General features: G+C 43.1%; 1 protein-coding gene across 2 annotated transcripts; it reads right to left on the bottom strand.

Annotated features, from left to right (window-relative positions):
• Positions 1 to 1,592: 1,592 nt before the first annotated feature.
• On the bottom strand, positions 1,593 to 20,005 carry ptbp2a (polypyrimidine tract binding protein 2a). 2 transcript variants are annotated; one of them, XM_076290204.1, is made up of 14 exons: positions 19,906 to 20,005; positions 16,361 to 16,391; positions 13,969 to 14,038; positions 13,132 to 13,304; positions 11,587 to 11,730; positions 11,098 to 11,262; positions 8,739 to 8,849; positions 8,128 to 8,338; positions 7,433 to 7,545; positions 5,195 to 5,228; positions 4,618 to 4,710; positions 3,474 to 3,690; positions 3,290 to 3,367; positions 1,593 to 3,126 (listed from the first exon to the last, which is right to left on the bottom strand). In XM_076290204.1, exons 1-14 carry the CDS (start codon positions 19,911 to 19,913, stop codon positions 2,997 to 2,999), a joined length of 1,578 nt encoding a protein of 525 aa, XP_076146319.1. In that variant the 5' UTR covers positions 19,914 to 20,005; the 3' UTR covers positions 1,593 to 2,996. The 2 variants fall into 2 exon arrangements, with proteins under 2 accessions (XP_076146319.1, XP_076146320.1); XM_076290205.1 differs by having other exon boundaries at positions 8,140 to 8,338.
• Positions 20,006 to 20,481: the final 476 nt, after the last annotated feature.

Here is a 20,481-nt window from a genome sequence, read left to right as displayed (position 1 = left end):
CAACAAGCACACTCAATAACATCAGTGACTGGCCAAGTACAGGACTGCAGCAGAAATGCCTACACTCTCTAGGTGCTGCCATTTGTTCAGAGAATAAACCGCATTTAAGACCACGGATACGAAAAACAACGGCGCACAAAAAAAGGCCACAAAAAGAGAAAAATGTGACAAAGGAGTAAGTCACTCAGTGATTGAGAGTCTAGCTGACACAAACAAAACGTATTACCCGAAACAGTCACATTTCAGGCTCTTTAAGAGCTCCGTTCCATTTTTGCCAGCTGGTTTGAGGCAAGGCAGACAAGTTAATGAGCTCACTTTCAACAAACCTCTGGGCTTGTCATGTTGTTTAAACAAAATTTTGCAAATTGTTGATGATCTTCAACGGCACTGACAACAGCGAGAGTAGCTTGGGGCTTGCTGGACAGCAAACGGGCCTTGCACAAGCAGCCTACCAGCCCTAATGGGGTCACTTCGGTTATTGCAGAGATGAAAGAGCTTTTTGTACTTGGTCTGAGCTCTGAGTGTTTATTTCAAAACTCGACCGAATAAGCGGCCCTTCTTGCCAATTCAAACATCAGTAGGTTATAAGAAAATGTTAGTAATGCCCCTTACTGTAAAGAAAACTTTTACATCTCTTTTACATTTTTTTCTTCCAAGACATTTTTTATTTAACTTCACTCAATGTAATTTTATGTTGTACTCTTGCCAAACATTTTCAGGGAGGACTTTTGGTGATATAGGCCCATTTTTGAAGTTGCGCAAAAACAGCGTCAAAAGGATGCAATAAAAGGGTTATCTAACAGTTGAAATGACCTTGAAGGTACAAGAAGCACCCCTACCTCTCATAAAAAAAGTGTGATTGTGAATTTTTGGGACCAAATTGTAAAAAGTGAAATAAATAAATAAAAAATCGGTAGCTTTAGAAATATACCAGATTGAAAATGTACCGTAACTGGAATGTTTCTATGAGGAGTGTTCAAATGGCCCAATAGCTCAAGGTTAGGAGAGAAGCCTATCCTTCCACCATTTGTGGACAGGTTTATCTTAGTTACGGAGATACGCCTCTGGAGATAGTGGCAGAAGATGGATCTGCAGCAGAGAAAGAAGACATGAAGATTAAGGAGATCAATTAGCTAGGAACAGCTTACAGGAAACACAAAAGCTAAATAATGAAAGAGTAATAAAACAACTTCAAGAGATTGTTCAGCAGCATGTGAAGCTACAGGGTGGGAAATACTTTTTTTTTTTTTTTTTTTAAAGCTTTTTTTAGCTTTAGGTTCAAATTTCATTTTAAAAGTTCATTTACTGGAGAGATTGGGCTTTTGTGAGTCTATTTTAGATTGTTTTTCCCACCCTGAGAGGAAACATGACATCAGAAGCACAGTGAGGTGAGACTGAAGAGGAGAGAAGGAGGCAGAGAGACAGAGAGAGGTGAACACAGAGCCGCTGAAGTTTTTATTGAGCATGCTACAGAGGTAAAAGGCAGAGTACACAAGAGAGAGAGAGAGAGAGGAAGGGAGGGACAAAGGGAGGGGACAGACAGCGAAAGAAGTCCCTCCAAAAAAGCACACCAACCACGAGTCAAGCACAAACCTTTCCCGCTTTGTTAGAAAATTCTGTTTTTAATTGTGCCATTGTCAAACTATACCGGATCTTACATTACTAAAGCAGTAAAAATTCAACTAATATAGAAAACATACATGGCTTTTCCGTCTTGTTTTTCCTTTTAGCAAACAGACACAATATGCTTTAATTCCTAGATAGGTACAGTGTGATCTTGGGGAGAAAGGCAGGATGCTCCATCACAAACAAGTCCTTGGTTAACCTTACAACAATCCATGGAATCATTTTTCATATTCACTTGCATTTTTCTTCCATAAATACAAAAAAAAAACAAAAAAAACCTTTCAGTTGGGTAAAAATTCTGTTTGCTGTGGAAATTAAGACTAAAGGCACATAGGTTTTGGTCCCTCCCATGAATCCCTCAGCAGTAAACTGCCACATACACACACAAAAAAAAAAATCAGGCTCTCTTTAGGTTAGCTTCTAATCTCATGCACAAGCCTAGTGCTCATAAATCTTTAACTAGCTAAAGCAGTCAACACATGCAGGGTGAAACAAAACCTGGGGGAAACCCTTTAGCACAGCGTAAAAAAGCAATATAAACGCCACATGAAGATCAGAATATATCTACAGGAGCATCCTCAATCACAATGACATTTACACTGTATTCTTTGCCACAGGGCTGTTGGATCAGCATTTAAAAAAGGCGCTAAAATAAATCCTGTTGATTTGAGGATAAAAAAAAAGCTTTGGTTGTTGAGATTGTTAAGCCCTCTTTCAAAAATAAAGTGTGGCCTGTACTCAAAGATAATTCATGAGCTAATGTCAATTTCATTATGATCAGACATTCCCAAACAACCAAGAATAGTTATGCCAGATACTAACCAAAAATGTCAAAAAAAGTGGAAGAAAACCAACAGCTTAACACAAGCAACAGTGCATGACAAAACATACAATCACATTTCCCCCTGCGTCAAACATCCTTTTCTAGCATCAAAACGAATGTGCCCCCCAAAACAGACTGTAGTTCGTGTAGATGTGTGGATGTAGAAGAGCTGAAACTTATTTTTTGTCAAGTAAGGCACATTGTTTGTCAATCGGTAAATAAAACTAGGAGCCAACATTCCTTCATCCTTCCTTCACATGAAGAAATGAGAAAAGGTAAAATGACCAAATAGTACAAACTGAAAAACGGGGATCAATGAGGAAGTAAAATGTTCTCCATAGTATTCTCTCTCAGTTTTTCTTTCATTGAGCAAGAGAAATCCACGATTTTCAAGGAATGACTGATAATTATTTATGACAAACTAAAGGTTACTCTGGTCCCAAGGGTCAAAAAAAAAGAAAAAAAGAAATTCAACAGAAAACAATAGAGGAAGGGGGAAATAGTGTTGATGCGTCTTCGCGTGGTGGTTGGGGGGGGAAGACCCCTCTCAGATGGTCGATTTAGAGAAGGAAACTCTCAGATGGTGGTTGTTACCCATGTTGTAGTTGTGGAGGTCGATGAGGCCCTGAATTGCCTCTTCCACCGAGGCCATCTGCAGGAGTGCCATTTTATGATCCCTTAGGAAAACAGCAGAGAGAGAGAGATGTCAGTCACCAACCCCAAGACCAAATGCTAAGGAGTTTTGCCCTTAGCCCCTTGCGGACATGTAGATCAGCGTCAATAATGTTGAAATGGCAAAGTGTGACAAACAGCGATCCATCATGCGCTCCAGACACTTACTGGAAAAACTTGAAGGCTTTCACCGTGCCGCCAGAGTTGGAGAACAGAACTCGAAGGTCATCCTCTGTGATGTCTTCACTGCAAATGGTGAAGGTAATGACTCAGTATTGTGACATTTGACATAAGTGACAGAAAAAAGATGGATCCCCACTGCAATCCACAGTTGCACTGTTGGTTTACTCACGGGATATTGGATAGATGCAAGGTGCCTGAAGGAGGGAAGATGTTCTGGAAGTTCTTGGAGCCAGGCTTCTTAAAACGGTGCAGGGGCGAGTTTGTGAAGTCCTTAGTGAGCCCTTGATCATCCAGACCCTCTCGGGGCAGCTGGACCGTCTGGTGCTTGGACAGGGTCACCCGGATGATCTTGCTGTACATCTTCTGACCATTCAAATGGCTCATAGCTGAAGACATTTTACAACAGTTCACAACACGCCATTACAAAGGAAGTGAAAAAGTGAGATGTAAAGCCAGAACTTTATTTCTTTGGAGGAGTTAGACAAAACTGTACTAAAACAAGATTTCAGATTCATTAGAGATAAATTAAAAAGAATCAAAGAGGTTTCTGAAGTTACTACAATTTGCATCCATGTTGTCCCACTTGTCGGCAATTAGAAGTGCTATTCACCAAACTTTCTTACTTCTTAATTGTCAGTGCGAGCTTCTTATTTTAATCCTCACAGCTCAAATTGTAAGTGTAACTGTAATAAAGGGAGCCTTAATATTATTATTTACACTGTGCAAATAACACAGACCATAATTAACTTTTTTTAATGTCTCTGCCACTGGAAACTATTTCAAGAAACTACTGGACAAACAGAAAAAATAAATACAGCCTCTTTGACAGACTTGAAGACAGAAAGCTATTCTTCTTCCAAATTGCTAGGATACAACCTCTACTGTCACAGACAAATGGTGAATTCATAGCAAGGTAAGCGTCTCTGGACAAAGTGAATGAGTCAAGGCTCTAAACTATAAGCATATTCTTTTAAAATCTATTTGAACTATGCTGGTTAGTATGCCGGTAACACATTTAGTCATGTAAGTCAAGGAAGTGATCAGAACAGACTTCTAGTGTTAGGTGAGAGGAGTTAGGCAAGATGATAGTGAACATCCATTACTATAAATACCATTTATAGTTTGCTGTTCTACAAACTTCTGTGCTCCTTAATTTGCTCCTAAATCTTATTTCATTTGTTGGCCCAAATGTCCGTGTGGCTGATCGTCTCAGCACAGAAGGCAGTGAGACAGTGGGGAACCGGGGGCTGTTTCTGGTGGGTGGGTGGGTGTGTGTGTGTGTGTGGGGGGGGGGGGGGGGGGGGGTCCCTTACCAAGCTGGGCCTGATTAGAGTCTGCCATCTGGATCAAGGCGCTGTCTTTTTTATTGTACAGGATTTTCACTCGCTGCACATCCCCATAGACGCCTGCATCACAGCAACAAGCAGCACAGGTAGAGCAGGATGAGGAGAAGGAGAAGGAGGAGGAGGAAGAGTGAGGAGGAGGAAGAGTGAGGGACAGTTAGCCTTTCAGAAACCAGGACCATCAGGTCGACAGGGTGAAAGAGACAGAACATTAATCGCAGGTGGGAAATCAAATACACGATCTGAACAGAAGAGAACAGATCAGGACATAAACCCTCTGATGAAATTAGGAATAAGTAAATACCACTGGTCAGAAATAATGCTGCATGCAAACTCATTTCCTCGTGCATTAAATACCACTACAGGCTAAACAGAGAGATAGAGAAATACAAATGAAATAGTAGGTGGCAAAGTTCTACCAAACTATTAAAAAACAACGAAAACAAATCAAAACACAAATGCATGGACTAAAATTAAATACATATGAAGCCTAATTTAAAGAAAATAAATAAAAAAGAAAAAAGGTAGAGTGCTAACGATAACATACCGAAGAGGGTAAAGAGACTTTGGGGCGTAACCATCTTTAGAAGGAGAGAAGAGCAAGCAGCGCAAGACAGGTAGGTAGAGAGAAGTCGAGGTAGAGAGCGGAGAGATGAACAGATCGTCCAGAACGGAGGGTGGTTTCCCGTAGAATGGTGAGGTGGTCATGGAGCATGGTTCAAGGCAGTTAATCGAGAGGGAGATGTGGGGTAGGGGCAGTTTGGGAAAGGGGGGGGGGGGGTTGTTTGTTTGTTGTTCAGGCATAATGCATGAACAGCATGGGAGTGGATCAGAGGGTAGGAGGAGGAGAGGGAGAAGGAGAAGGTTTGGGATGAAGTAGAGGGATTCCAAAGAGGGAATGGTGGGGAAGAGAGAGGGAAGAAAGGAGGTAGAAGAAGGGAGGGGTAGAGAGGGATGGGGTGGGGTGGGGTGGGGTAGGGAGGGGTGTGGTGGGGTGGGGTAGGGAGGGATGGGGTGGGGTGGGGTAGGGAGGGGTGGGGTGGGGTAGGGTAGGGAGGGGTGGGGTGGGGTAGGGTAGAGAGGGATGGGGTGGGTTGGCAAATGCAGAATAAAATAAATAAATACATGGGAAGAGGACAAAAAATAAAAACACAGGTCAGTACATAGGAAATGCAGGAGTTTGGTCAGAGAAATGGCTGGCTAATGCATCTCTAGAAATATATAATAAAAAAAACAAGCAAATTATTGTGCCAAATGTATTCACCCAGGGCAGCAAGTGGGTGGGGTACATTCATATCAAATCATAAATAACAGCAGTCTGAGAAGACAGACAGACAGACAGAGACAACAATGAGGAATCAAACCAAGCATGCAGTACAGTTGGCAGACGGGGGGGTTAGCTCTGAAGATAGCAGGAGGATGAAATGCAGGCAAGCTGGAAGAAGGGGGAGAGTGGCAGGGTGCCCAACACGCCCCAGTGCCAGGGTGTGCAGCAGCAGGGTGTGCAGCAGCAGGGCGTGTCGACTTGAAAACCACCTGGTGGAGTTATGGTGTGGCTGGAGCATGGAGCACACCCCAGTCTGCCACCTCACAGACACGCAGAGACAGACAGACAGACAGACAGACAGACAGACAGACAGACAGACAGACAGACACACACAGACAGAGGCCGCTCGGGCGTGGGGGGGCAGAGACTTGGGGTAGCTGAGCCGACAATTTTAAACTGCTGGAGCGACTCCCACAGATTTCATACCAGCTTTCAGAGAGAGAGAAAGCAAGAGAGACAGCGAGAGAGAGAGAGCGCGCGAGAGGGAGAGAGAAAAATAAAGGAGAAGAGGGCAAGAGTTGAAGAGAGAGGACAGAGAGAGAGAGAGAGAGAGAGAGAGAACGCTCTGAAAGAAGTTCCACAGTAAGTGAATTTTCAATTCACCAGGGCGACAATCTAAAAGCTGGAGAGTCAGACAGAGAGCGAGTGAGAAATCAAGAAAGAGCATTTAGAGGGCAATGACCATGATTTGTGAAAATAAGACAGAGTTGAGAGAGTGGTCAAAAGCCTTTAACTATTCTCTGAGAGAAAACCTTGAGGAGAAAATGGATTTCAGATGAACGGAGGTTACACAACACAGAAAAGACGTGGCAATCGCGAGCACACTGCGACCAAAATACAAAAATGTCTGAGAGAACATGGTGTGAGGATGATTATTATTATAGTTAATGCTACCATTACCATTATGAACATGTGCTTAACCTCTTGATGGGCTGAGTTTATGGAGCACAATGTGTGTCTAATGAGCGAATGGAAAGCAAAGCTCGGAAAGAAACCGGCATTTACATTTCAAATCTGGCTAGGGATGGTGCATGGGGTGCACAGACAGGTTTATGGCTCAGGTGTCGCACTAAATCTGCTGCAGTGCACAGTGCACCTGAGGGCCCAGGGCTGCCTCTTCACAAAAACACAACACCAGTGGTGCCCTCAGTCCAGAGCTTCCAGACAAAGCAACAACAAAACAACAGATGCTGCTAATAAATGTGCAGCAACAAGACAGGAATGGGAGACAGTAAGCACAAGCTGTGGTGATGGAGAAAGAGAGAAAGGAGAGAGGTGTTGGGAACATTGGTGCGCGTGTGTGTGCGTGTGCGTGCGTGTGTGTGCGTGCATGTGCGTGTGTGTATGTGTGTGCGTGTGCGTGTGCGTGTGCGTGTGCGTGCGTGTGTGTGTGCATGTGTGTGTGCATGTGCATGTGTGTGCATGTGCATGTGCGTGTGTGTTGGGTGGTATACTGACCTCTTCGTTGAGGTTACTGACCAAGAGGACTCCACTGGTGCCCGTGTGGCCGAGTGCCACCCTTCCAGCTGCTGCCGCGGCGGCCGCTGCAGCATTCAGCGGGCTCAGGGCACCTGCGAACACCAGGTACGGTCAGGTGGGGGCGCTACACTCACTGCCTGAGGTGGGACCAGGCGAGACACAGTGGCATTATGTTCTACGGTCTAATCTACTAGAAAGAGAAAAATCCTTGTCTCGGTTGTTGGGCTGCCAACTAGTCACATCAAGCAGCGGAAGCTTGCCTTTCGATTTCTAGTTTTGTATTCAGTTTTGTAATGATTGGCATCCTAGGCCCAATGCCTTAAATGATGATTTGGGTATTTTGACGGATTCAGACAAAGACATGCACTCACAATAGACATACAGGAAGGTTTTAAGCCATTTTTAATGGTAAGCCATCCATCTCAAGTTCTGCACTCTGGAGCTGAACACTAAAAGACTGTTGCGACTGGGCGTGTTGGGCACCCTGCCACTCTCCCCCTTCTTCCAGCTTGCCTGCATTTCATCCTCCTGTCTGTCTGTCTGTCTGTCTGGACTGCTGTTATTTATGATTTGATATGAATGTACCCCACCCAAACTTAGGCCACACAGAGTAAGCCACTGGGACAAACATGGAATGGTAAAGGTGAGGAGAGAGAAAATAAAAAGTGATCTACCTGGAATCTTACCGAGCAGCGAGGAGGAGTCCTTGCTAAAGGCTGCTGCTACGGAAGGGTCAACGCTGGGCTGGCCGTCTCCAGACGGGAGCTCCGGGCGCGTGTAGTCCCGACTCTTGTCGTTGTTGTACTTCACATTCAGGTTGACCAGCTTGGAGAAGTCAATACGGAGTGTACAGCAAGCGTTGTAGATGTTTTGTCCATCTAGGGCCTGTAAGCAGGGTGGTAGGGGTGGTGGAGGAGCAAGACAAGACAAGACAGGATAAGACAAGACAGGATAAGCCTCAGTCTCACACAGTACAACCACAGTTCACAATGCGTGATTGAGACAGACAACTTGGGAGTGAGATGGTCACAAAGTGAGACAGAATACAGATAGAGAAAAACAAGCAGAGGAGAGAGAGAGAGAGAAAAAAAAAAACAAGAGAACAGAGCAGGGTGAAAGCGATTAAGTCAAGACACACATGCACAGAATAAGGGCTGAGAGAGAACGAGACCAAGAGAGAGAGAGCGAGAAAGCGAGAGATTTGTTAAGCCCAGAGGAATTTCACAGCGGCTGAGCAGGCTGCGCGCGTCACGAGCGCCTGATGCGGCTGTGATCTCTCACCCACCAGTTTGGCCTGCTGCGCATTCACGGGCTCACTGTACTGCAGCAGAGCCTGGAACTGATTGTTCTTGGTGAACGTGATTATCTTCATGACCGTTCCAAACTTCGAGAAGATCTGCAGATAAAGCAAAGGGGAACAATGGTGCATTTGAGAAACAGGGACATATTATTCGTATCTCCAGATTTTAATCAGGCAACAAGAAAACTTCCAGTGTTGAACTTCAACGTTGTTCATCTTAACAATACCCTCTTAAAGGAACACGCCACCCAAAATCAGTAGTGATATATGTTCTTACCGTAACTTTCACGAGTTGAGTCGTACCTCTCCCGCGTCGGTAGGTGCACTCAAACGCTCTGTCGCGCGGTGCGAATGTGTTAGCATGTTGCTATGCTAGCGGGCTCTGCCGTGGCAGTAGAGAGAGGCACATAGCAGTATTCAAACACCTCCACGTTTTACCTACTTAAATACAGTTGCACGAGTAGTTGATGAAAAATGTTAGGGCACACAACATGAAACGTGACGATTTTCCAAGCGAATAAACATGAGAACTACAATGTGTGGCGCAATAGCACTTGGGAGTACTTCGACCTATAGCGTGGTAATATTATTAACACCTAATTGTAGATCCTATCCACCACAGAGTTTAGAATCCATGCTGGATCGACCCTCAGCCTCTCCCTCTGAGCGAGAGAGGCACACACACTAGAGATGCGCTGATGGGCTATTATTTCAACCATAACTGCATAGCAAACAAAAAAAATTATGTGGCAAATTGTGTTTTTTATTACAATGATAAAATTGTAAAAGGACGTGACCGAAGCTGAGGCAAGCCAGGCAATAGGCCTATAGGCCCGACGGTAATTGTAAAGCAATTTACAAAAGATTCACTGAACAAAAATGCTGATGTGGTACATGAAAATGTAGCTAAAAATGTGGAGAATGCAATGCAATCAAGCATTTTGGACGATATATTGTCACAAGCTGGCAGAATAGGCAACAGGCCGATGTGCGTTTTATTTGGAGACTGTTTTGCGCGACAGAGACTGAGTTTGCTGCTGATATTCTGGGGATAGGCCTAGCCAATGTACGACTTTTGCCTTTTAATATATTTGCTGCATTAGATCAGTCTTTCTAGAACAGGCAAGGGCTTTCTAGCCTCACGTCAGCAGCGCTGCATCACCCATATAGCCTACATTAAAACAACCAGCGGATGGTGGGCAGGTGCAGTTTTGAAAATTGGTCAACAAACTTTGGTGCTGATGGATGGCTGATGGATGATAAGTTTTGCTATGCAGTTATGGTTGAAATAATAGCCCATCAGCGCATCTCTAGTGTGTGTGCCTCTCTCGCTCAGAGGGGAGGGAGAGGCTGAGGGTCGATCCAGCATGGATTCTAAACTCTGTGGTGGATAGGATCTACAATTAGGTGTTAATAATATTACCACGCTAGGTCGAAGTACTCCCAAGTGCTATTGCGCCACACATTGTAGTTCTCATGTTTATTCGCTTGGAAAATCGTCACGTTTCATGTTGTGTGCCCTAACATTTTTCATCAACTACTCGTGCAACTGTATTTAAGTAGGTAAAACGTGGAGGTGTTTGAATACTGCTATGTGCCTCTCTCTACGGCCACGGCAGAGCCCGCTAGCATAGCAACATGCTAACACATTCGCGCCGCGCGACAGAGCGTTTGAGTGCACCTACCGACGCGGGAGAGGTACGACTCAACTCGTGAAAGTTACGGTAAGAACATATATCACTACTGATTTTGGGTGGCGTGTTCCTTTAACAAATGAATTGTATTTGCGTCCTACATTAAAAACATTTTAAAAATGTCCCTTTCTAATGTTATTTCAACACTGCTCAGCTGAGGATTTAGTGGGGCAATAGTGACAACCATGACAAAGCGTGGAGGAGGAACACACAGCTAAGTAGAGGTGCTGGCCAGGAGATTATCAATTTAAAAACAGGGTAGCCACACACTCTGGTCTCTTGATATATTTATTAATGACCAATGTTTCGGTCCTTGACAAAGGCTGCGCGCCGAAACACTGGTCCTTTTATGCTTTTATTTGTTATTACTCTTTGATTTTGTTTATGTAAAAGCACATTGAATGACCTCTGTGTATGAAATGCGCTATATAAATAAACTTGACTTGGTCATTAATAAATATATACCGAGAGACTAGAGAGTGCAGCTACTCTGTTTTTAAAGCAATAGTGATGATCAACATGCCTGGACAGCCCGTCCACTCATGTCCATACCAGAGGCACCACAGAGCTACTCTAAACATCATTTAGGCCAACATCACTGCAGGTGCCCCCACCCCCTGCCCACTGCAGAGTGGTCATGCGTGACCCACCTGCTGCAGCACGTCCAGGGTGACGGGGTAGAACATGTTGTCGATGATGATGCGCAGTACGGGGCTTGGAGCGGGCGTGAGAGCGCTTTCGCTGGCAGATGAGCCCGACGTGGGCATGCCGCCCCCCTGCACAGCTGACACGGCCTGTAGAACCGCCTGTGCCCGCTGGATCAGAGACAATATACACAGAGAATGAGGAACCACACACATTTCACATGTAGAGGAAATGCATATCTAGACCTATTAAGCAAGCAAAAAGTAAACACAAACCATAAGATGACACTAAACATTACAAAAAATAGTCTTGGCTCAGATTACAAATTAATTCACCACACTGAAGCAATATATTACACATACATCACAACATAATAAGCATCACAATTAACAATTTGTTTTACAGACTGCTTTAACAGGCTGACAGTGCATCTATGTTCCTACTACTGACAATTAGCAGTGCTAATTAAAGCTTACGTGGATAGTATTGCATACCTGATTGCCTGCACTGTCTGTCTTCAGCTCTTTGTGAGTCGAGTACTGGATGATGACAGGCGCGTTGCGCACGTGTGGGGTCACGGCCATGTAGTAGTTTAACATGGTGATGGCCGCTTCCTCGGTCCCCATCTCTAAGAAGGCCTGAAAGGTGAGAGGGGAGGGGACAAAATTAGTTGAGACTGTCAATTAAAAAAGTGGGTCCACTGCAATTACAATGTGAGCTATAACCAGGAGACGCCGGTAGAAATAATGACCCTTAGAGAAAAGAACTAGTCTTTATCTGGTAATCAGATGTAAGGTCACCTGCCCCAATCAATAGTGCTAATGGTGTAATTAACCATCTCAGCGGAAAGGAAGCAAGGGCAGAGTTTGAATCAGAGTTAAGGCAGAGATGAATAACCCTGGCTCAGACTCGGGTCAAAGAAATGCATGATTCCATTTACAAACAAATCTATTAGAGAGACATACGGTAAACCAGTTGGTCTCTATATTTTTTTTTATAGCAGTAAAGCCCTGCAATCTTCTCTGCAGCGTGTGAAATATGTATTTATTTTTAACCTACTTTAGCACATTGCCATTGTAAACCTGTTGTGTAGGCAGATATGGATTTCCCAGCAGGAACAATAGCCTTCTAGGTATCCAAACTTCTAGTTAGGATAATGAGCAGTCATAGGTCCATGTAGACTACTGAATACTCAAACTACTTTGTCCTAAATGCTAAAGAACTCATGCTGAATAGTCTGATCAATATTACACTTTCCCACTCCAGCTCAAAAGTGACAATTACAAATACTTGCAATAAGTAAACGGCTGACGTTTTGGCTGATGCAATAAAAAATAATCGTAACTTCACACTATTCAGTAGGCCATAAGGATTGTTTAGACTAAGCGCCTTTTTCTCAGCTACCGGCGTCCGTTTTACATTATAACCCTATGGGGTAGACAGTGTTTTCAAAAAAGTCGTCGGCTTCTTTTAAAACGCGACTGCAACCGTCTTTTTCTGCAGCTCAGAAGTTGAGAAACTTCTAGCTGAAAAACGCCAGTCATGGTGTCTTTTTTACAGATGACCAATCACAAGCAGATTACCGAGACCTGTGGTTTCCTATGACAACCAAGTAAAAAAATGGAGAAGGTGACAGAACACCGGTCGAGAGACTCGTTTTAGTGTCTGAGCATAGGGAATTGTTTGACACGACTTCACAACTTTACCATAACATACCAAAAGCAATAGCCAACATGAATTTTCTCTTCCGCGACATTTTGTACCCACACGTAACGTTAGTCACTTTGTCTATCGCAAAAAGATGCTTCAGGCTGCTTTTTGGAACAATACGATGGCAGCTTTTTTTTTTTCAAACTGAAAAAGCAGTCTGCACAACTTCTTGTGTCAGAAAAAGACGCTTAGTCTGAACGTACCCTTAGTATGGCATTCTTGCCAGCATTGAGCTGTAAAAGAAAGCACAGAAAGCAAAAGTACCTATGGGGTGGTCTATGGGACAAACGTCATAATGCTGGTCCCCCGACCCTGCAGCAGATGCTCACCTGGTTTTTGCCCTTCAGCGTAAGGATGTTGGTGACCTTGCCAAAGGGCAGCCCCAGGGCAATGACCTCGGTCTCGGTGGCCTCGTTGGGGAGCTTCCTGATGTGGAGCACGCGGGAGGGGGGCGCGTCCTCCACCTTAAACTTCTTACTGTCGCTTCCGTTTGACGTGCCGTCTGTAAACAGGCATAGGCGACAAATTAATTGATAGAGCAATTCCCTCTTCAAGCAACAAACTAGTTATTATTGGGAGCAAAGAACAAGGCATGCCCAACATCAAGGCCAAACTTGGCAATTATAATTCAGAAGTCAGTAAAAGCATAAATTTCATTGCTACGAAAGGGGGGGGGCAATTTTAATAAAAATTGTGCGACTTCTTGTGTTTTCTTTTAATCTTTGATGTGTTTTTTCTTTGATTGCACAGTGAGATAATTTGGTGAGGACGACCAGAGCATGAAGGCTTGCGCAGTCTACTCCATGCCTTGCCTCATCTGAGGAGGCAACACAAAGAAAGGAAAAAAGAAAAGCCTCCTCAGAAGCAACACATTGAGATGCGCAGCACACATAATCAAAAATTCTGGGCACACGCTTGCATGTGTGGGTGCCCACCTACAAAAGGAGCACGAGGTTATTCACGGACCACGTACCTCCCCTGAAGAGGGGATCTGCTAATACAACATTTTCACTTTGAAACACTCATTATCCTTTGATTTCTTTTAATGCTATCCGTGGCTGAGCAAATGACTTATGTAAATTTCATTCTCAGGGCTTGGGTAAGGAAAGAGAAGAAAAAAGAAGCGAGCAGGGGAAAAAAAGGGTAGAGAACGGACATCAACTCACCACTTATACTGCTCATGCCAGAGTTAGGACTGTTGTAGAGACTACTAGACAAAAGCTCGTCTGATCCTCTCTGGAATAAACAACATGAAATTCATAAGCAATCAAGTAAGAGGAAATCTCTGATCTTTAATGTGGACATTGTCTATTCCAAACAGCTACTCTCAATAGACATTTCTCTGTAGCACCGCTTATGGCGTCACACGACATAAAAAAAATACAGCCACCACAACTGCAAACTCTATGACCCTCTTTTTAATCTTATTCAGCCCTAGATGCAAGGCTTGTGTCCTTTTTATCCCCTTAACCCAGAGCTCCCTTAAGGCCTTGTGAGCTGGAGCCCGTCGCCTCCGCCGATCCGGCGCTCTCGGGGCAGCTAAAAGTGACGGATGGGACAGTGGGGAGAAACGTGAGGCTGTTACGACCCCGAGCCCCCTAATAGGACATCTCTGCTTTTTGTCTGTGAGTGAGATCCAGCGGATTGTTCTTTATCGCCCGCACTTTTATGGAGGCTATAAATAAGGTGTTGAGCCAACCGTGCGGCCGAAGACCGGGAAATAAATTGGATATAATAAAGTTGTCGCTGACAAAATCCCTAAAACCAACATCTCAGTGAGACGGCATTCTTTAAAGGCTAACTGCTATTAAGGGGAAGGACCCAGTGTTCGCATGAGTTCCCAACAACAACAACACTCTAAAGCTAGTGATTAAAAAGGAGAGCAATGCTATTAAACACACAGCATGCTGAATTCTTCCCCAGGAATGGCTAGGCTAACTTGGTTTTGTAGGGGAAACGAAAGGTGTTTCTTGCCCCTAAACAATGTTAGTGGAAGAAATATCAGGGACCATTTGTGAAAGGAAACAGGCTTTTTCCTAAACTGGCCAAGACATTAACCAGTCCCATTCAATTACTGCCAGACTAATATTATCAAAACTGTACATGAAAACTTGTATCCATGAAAAATGAAATTAGTATCCCTGGGACAAGACCAACTTCCTGCAAAACACCATATTTCTTCTGTGATTCAATAAATCACAACAGATTGGCTATTGAATATGACCATTACTGTAGATCTAGCCATTGAATACAAATAAAAAGCCAATATCCATCACAACCTGAGCTACCCCTCATCTCTGTGCATCCCACTCATCTACAGTACTGTACCTCCTTGACTTAACTTTAGCCTAAACCGCCATTCTATTTCTTATAGGTGGTACTTACACTATTGTCTGCTATTTGTACAGTGGCTTGACTGTTCTCTATTTCTTATGATTCGCTTTTGACAAAAGTGCCAGGTAAATGAATAAATGGAAATGTACCATTACCAAAACAATATTCTATTTTGTACGAAGGCAAGGCAAGGCTGTCTCAAAACAATTAAGGAAACTTTGTTCATGTTTACCTTGTCTAGGCCTACTTGTGTCTTTCAGTATGGGCCTGGTAGGCCTAGTTCAGTTCAAGTTTATAGTCATATGCATATTAGTACAGAGTACCACAGCAATGAAATACAATGTGCCTTGGCACTCTCTCCGCACCAGTCCTTAATGAACCTTAATGAATTATAAATAACATTTAAAACAGCCAAGCACAGTAAACATATAGTAAACATATAGTAACTAAGTAAACATATAGTAACTAAGCTCAGACCTCAGCCCTCCTTCCTCTTGTACTATCATTCAGTAGCTTAATTACCTTGGGGTAAAAACTATCCCTGAAATGTGATGTGAACATTGGGATGCTCTGCAAACGCCTCCCTGATGGAAGGTGGGAGAGGAGATTGTGTGCAGGATAACTAAAATCCTGCATAATACCTAGTGCCTTCTTAGTGCTGCATTTCCAGTAAATGTTTTGGAGCAGTTCAAGTGGAACTCCGATGATTTTAGATGCAGTTTTGACCACTTTTGTCAGAAGATTAAGGTTGTGTGAAGTAGCCCTGCCAAACCACATTACAATGTTGCCTGTCAGTATACTCTCAATTCTACAACGGTAAAAGTTCTGTAGAATGTTAAGGGGCATATATTTCTTGAAACATCTCAGGAAATAAAGCATCTGATGTGCCTTCTTCATAGCACAGCTGATATGGAAGGACCATGAGAGGGAGTCTGAAACGTGGATGCCCAAGAACTTAAAGGTGCTGACAATTTAAACTGGAGAGTTGTTAATATAGACAGGTCTATGTGTGGGTTTGTTCCTTCTGAAACCTATGATGACCTCCTTAGTTTTCCCCACATTGAGGACCACTGGTAACACATGATTAACAGGCAATATTACTGTTGTATTTTCTTGCTAATAGCAAAACCACCTAATACCATCTTGTTGAAGAAGCCATGAGCATATCAGTGTGAGGGAAAACATCGAACACCAAAATTAACCAAGGTCAATATCACTACTTACCTTCACACCCACACCAACATCACTGACAATGCTGGGGAAAAAATGCAAATAATGGAAGCAAAGTCAAACTGGTAGCAAACTATGCAGGGATGTTAAGAACTACATCAGCATTATATTACAACATGCAATAACATCACTGTCAACTTGAAGCTCAAATTACACCTTTACATTCCGCATTCTTTACACATGATTATTTGCCGAAAATAGCATGCATTTCAGGGCTAAAGCCACCACATTTCTGAACAGGGTGCAGCTTAGTGAGGTGGATGAAAGCTTGTTCAAAGCTGCTTTTGCGGGATGTAAAACAGCATCACACTGAATAAGGCATCCTCAGCAGGGTTGCCAGATTGGGCGGTTTCCCGCCCAATTGGGCGGTTTTGCCATCTATTTTGCGGGCAAAAATGGGTTTGGGCGGGTGTATAAAAATTGGGCTGGTTTCGGATCAGTTCGGCGGGTTTTTGTAGCCTTAACAGAGGCACTTCAGACCCTTCTTCCAGCGACCGTTTCTGGTCAGCAGGCAGCAGTCTCTCACTCAGTCACTCACACACCCTCTGGCTGACGTGCCCCCTAAACTCACGACACTCTCAGCTCACGTCACCTTATGCATTCTAGCTATATAAATGGCATAGTGCATGGTATTTCCATAACCGCGAGATATGCGCTTCACAATGACGGCAATTAGTTGTTAGATATTCACAGCAGACAGTAAAGCCCAGCAGTAATTTATCCAAATTAACACATATGTCAAGTACCATTCATGATGTTGTCAAATATTGAAGTTGTGGGAAGTTTAAGCTGTATGTTTCTTTCGTCCCCCATGTCGTTTCAGGAGGGACGAATGAAACAAAACGCACGTTCGATTTCTCCTTAAATAACTCCTGAATGGTTTTGTTCAGAGCTGAAAATGCAACGGTATTTGACAGAGGACAGATGTAGGTTGCTTGTGACAAAATATTAGCTTTCAGTGTTTTACGATGTCTTTGTAAATTACGTTTAATTAAAAAGTGTTTGAGTCCAGTTCTCCCCTACTCCGGCGCAGACCGCCCTTCAAACACACAGCTCGCGGGGTTTTCAAACTTAGCTAGCTGACAATGTCAATATGCCAAAGTGGGCAAAGAGCATTTTCTCATTACAGTCAATCTCTTCATGAGTGTGCACACTGCTGAAAGATTACCTACGAGACAGGATGGACTTACCCCTTCTTTCAGGGTTGATGGATGTGCGCAGGTCTTGCGCGAATGGCTTGACATAGGACTACGGCCCACGTTCCGTCCAGCCCGACAGTTGTTGAGGAAGTTTGACAAAGCCTACTAGAACTTTTTTATTATTTTTAGGCCTAATAACAATTGCTCAAAGCGATTTTCACGAAGGGCCTAGGGCCATAGGCCTATGTTTTTTGTGGAGATGGCCCGCCATGTATGAACGTTCTGCTTCTGCAAAGAGCGCACTGACACCCCTGTTCGTTCAACGCGACTTTCATGAAAACTCTAGGTTTAACTGCCTGTCAGGTAGGCCTACTAATTGTTCTAAATTACAGGTGTCAAACTCAAGTTTGCCTTTAGCCTATATCTGGCGTATGAAAATATTTTTTGCGTGTATAGAGTTGCCATGCATGAACGCACTGCTTCTGCAAAGAGCGCACTGACACTGTCCTAAATAGCCTATTCAGCGCGATTTTCATGAAAACTCTAGGCCTAACTGCCTGTCTCAGGGAATAGATAGCGCCTAGGTATTAATTAATTGTTCTAAATCACAGGTGTCAGACTCAAGTTTAACTCAAGCCTTTAGCCTACATTTGGGGTAGGCCTATGAAAATATTTTTTGTGTAGCCTAGAGTTGGCCCACCAGTTATGAACGCACTGCCTCTGCAAAGAGTCGACACCCCTGTTCTATAATCAATGCGATTTTCATCTAATGTTATACATGAATATGCATGTGTCATGTTGCTATTATAAATAATTGAAATGTTGTGCGTTAGGCTATTTTGTATGTTCATATAGCCTACTGAATGCTTTTGTTTGAAGCGTCTATTGACACAAACACTCATTGATAGTCTACGTTTAGCCTATTGCATTATTTTCCGTAACATAAGCTTATAGAAGAATATAGTCTGACGTCCGTGTAGCCTACTTTTGCGTTCATTTGATTGAATATTGTTTCTGAAATTGGATAGGCTAAGTCGAAAAATGGGTAATTTTAAAGCTTGTTAATGATTTCAATGTGTTCAAATGAGAAACAAGCAAAAGCAAATTTGGGCGGTTTTTTGTGCATTCTCGCGGTTTTTGACGAGGTTTTGGGCTGGAAAACCTTGCTGGCATCTGGCAACACTGATCCTCAGCCAGTCTCAGGGCCTACTGAAAGGAGTGTAGAGACTAACGTTAGACCTGCAGTTTCATCTTGAACACAACCATTGTCTATGGACTCCTAGCCTGAAATAACTTCAGGAGACATCATGCAATGAATCCTGTTTTTATCCAACCAGTAACAGTAATGTCACTGCCACTTCTCTAATACTAACTTGGCTAGCATAACCAGGGAAATTCAGTGAATTAATGATTTGGTTAGAGTAGCTATCATTAACATAAGGTTGCTGACATTGGCTTAATTAGACATTCGCTCAAAGTACTTAGCAGTTCCCCGTCGTTATGCTAATTTCTTTCTTAAAACAAAATAAAATATTTAATTCGCCCAGAATGGACAAACTAACTTTAAATGACGGTTAATGCAAAATTAACGGAAAACATGCTGATGTTAGCTCGCATGGCTCTGATATCTCGTTAGCAGCTAGTGCAAGTTGACACGAGTGCAAGTTTCTTGGTTACTATTAACGTAAATAGGTTTAACAAACTGGTTTCGTTTTGAGGGCTATTTAGCATGCTGTAGACATATAAATGTGTGGCTGACGTTTCGCTGCCTAATTTACTGCACATGATATTTCAGTATTAACGTTAAATCACTCAGGGACACGCCTTTCTGGATAACTTAGCTAACGTTGATCAAACAATATGCAATTGTCTATGCCTACGTCGTTGCACACAGTCCTCAACGTTTTATCCATAGCTGCTAAGCGATAACTTACAAATAACGTTATGCAAAATATGTTACACCCCAATGCGTTAATAAGCTAACTGACGACATGATATTCATCGTTCATCGAATAGTCAAGTGCGCTGATAGGCATAAGGATAGCGCGTTGCTCCTACAAACTTTAGATATGTAGCTAAACTTTATTGAAATTTGAAATGGTTCGCCACATACGAGGCCAGTTCCCCGCCACAATGTTAGCGTAACTTATTCGCCATTGATACTCATCACAATTGTTGCTTTGCAGTAGATACAGGTAGCAAGCTAGCTTGAACTAAAATGCTATGCTGAGGCAATAACGTTCTATGGCAATACTGGCTGCGCTGCATTTCACCCCAGCTAACTATGCTAAGTTAGCCAACTATGTTAGCACACATCGTATAAGTTTCTGCTGTAATTAGGGTCCTAACATAACACAAACTGCAACATGCCGCTGGTGTGGAAATGCACATATTACTTACCCGTCCATTGCCGGAGAATCTATCTCTACGACGCAATAGTTGTAGAGGTTTTCCGTTGCCACTTGTACATACGATGACAAAATGGAGGCGGAAGCTAGCAGCTACTGAAACTAGGAAAGTCGGAAGGAAGCGCTCGAGGCCAAGCATGCGCAGTAGTGCCAATAATAAGCGTGTAGGCCTACAGAGAAACTATTATTCTTTGGTAACTTATGTATTTGATTGATGTAGTAGGCCTAAATAAAATAGTTATTTCGTGGTAGGAGACAGGAATCTTAGAGCCGCTAAGCCACTTTCAGTTGTGGTTCAGTGTTTTAGCGAGCAACCTCACGGTAGGCATACATTATTTTGATCAGAGCACAACCCAGCCTGAAGCCTTGTTTCTAGCCCATGGTTCCTTTTTTGGCAGTTTTTTTTTTTTTTTCAACTCAGTTTTATTGAAACAAAGTGAAGTACAAAGGTATATTATCACAGATACCTACAATAGTGAGTAAACATAAGGATGCTCAACAGAAAATACAAAAAATATACATGAATGACACATTAAAACAAAATAATGATAAAGAAATAAGCAAAAAA

This window comes from Alosa pseudoharengus, unplaced genomic scaffold (genome assembly GCF_046254945.1).
Source record: "Alosa pseudoharengus isolate Yale_2024_CS ecotype anadromous, Long Island Sound unplaced genomic scaffold, YU_APseudo_1.1 YU_APseudo_1.1_scf_18, whole genome shotgun sequence".
NCBI classification, from domain to species: domain Eukaryota; kingdom Metazoa; phylum Chordata; class Actinopteri; order Clupeiformes; family Clupeidae; genus Alosa; species Alosa pseudoharengus.
This window is presented reverse-complemented; position numbering and strand designations above follow the sequence as displayed.

What these genes read in the sequence shown, in the direction of transcription:
- ptbp2a (XM_076290204.1), bottom strand. An exon ending in CGCTGAAGGGCAAAAACCAG is followed by an intron (nt 11,731 to 13,131) that starts GTGAGCATCTGC and finishes CTCACCTTTCAG; the next exon opens with GCCTTCTTAGAGATGGGGAC. An exon ending in AAGTCTCTTTACCCTCTTCG is followed by an intron (nt 4,711 to 5,194) that starts GTATGTTATCGT and finishes GCTGTGATGCAG; the next exon opens with GCGTCTATGGGGATGTGCAG.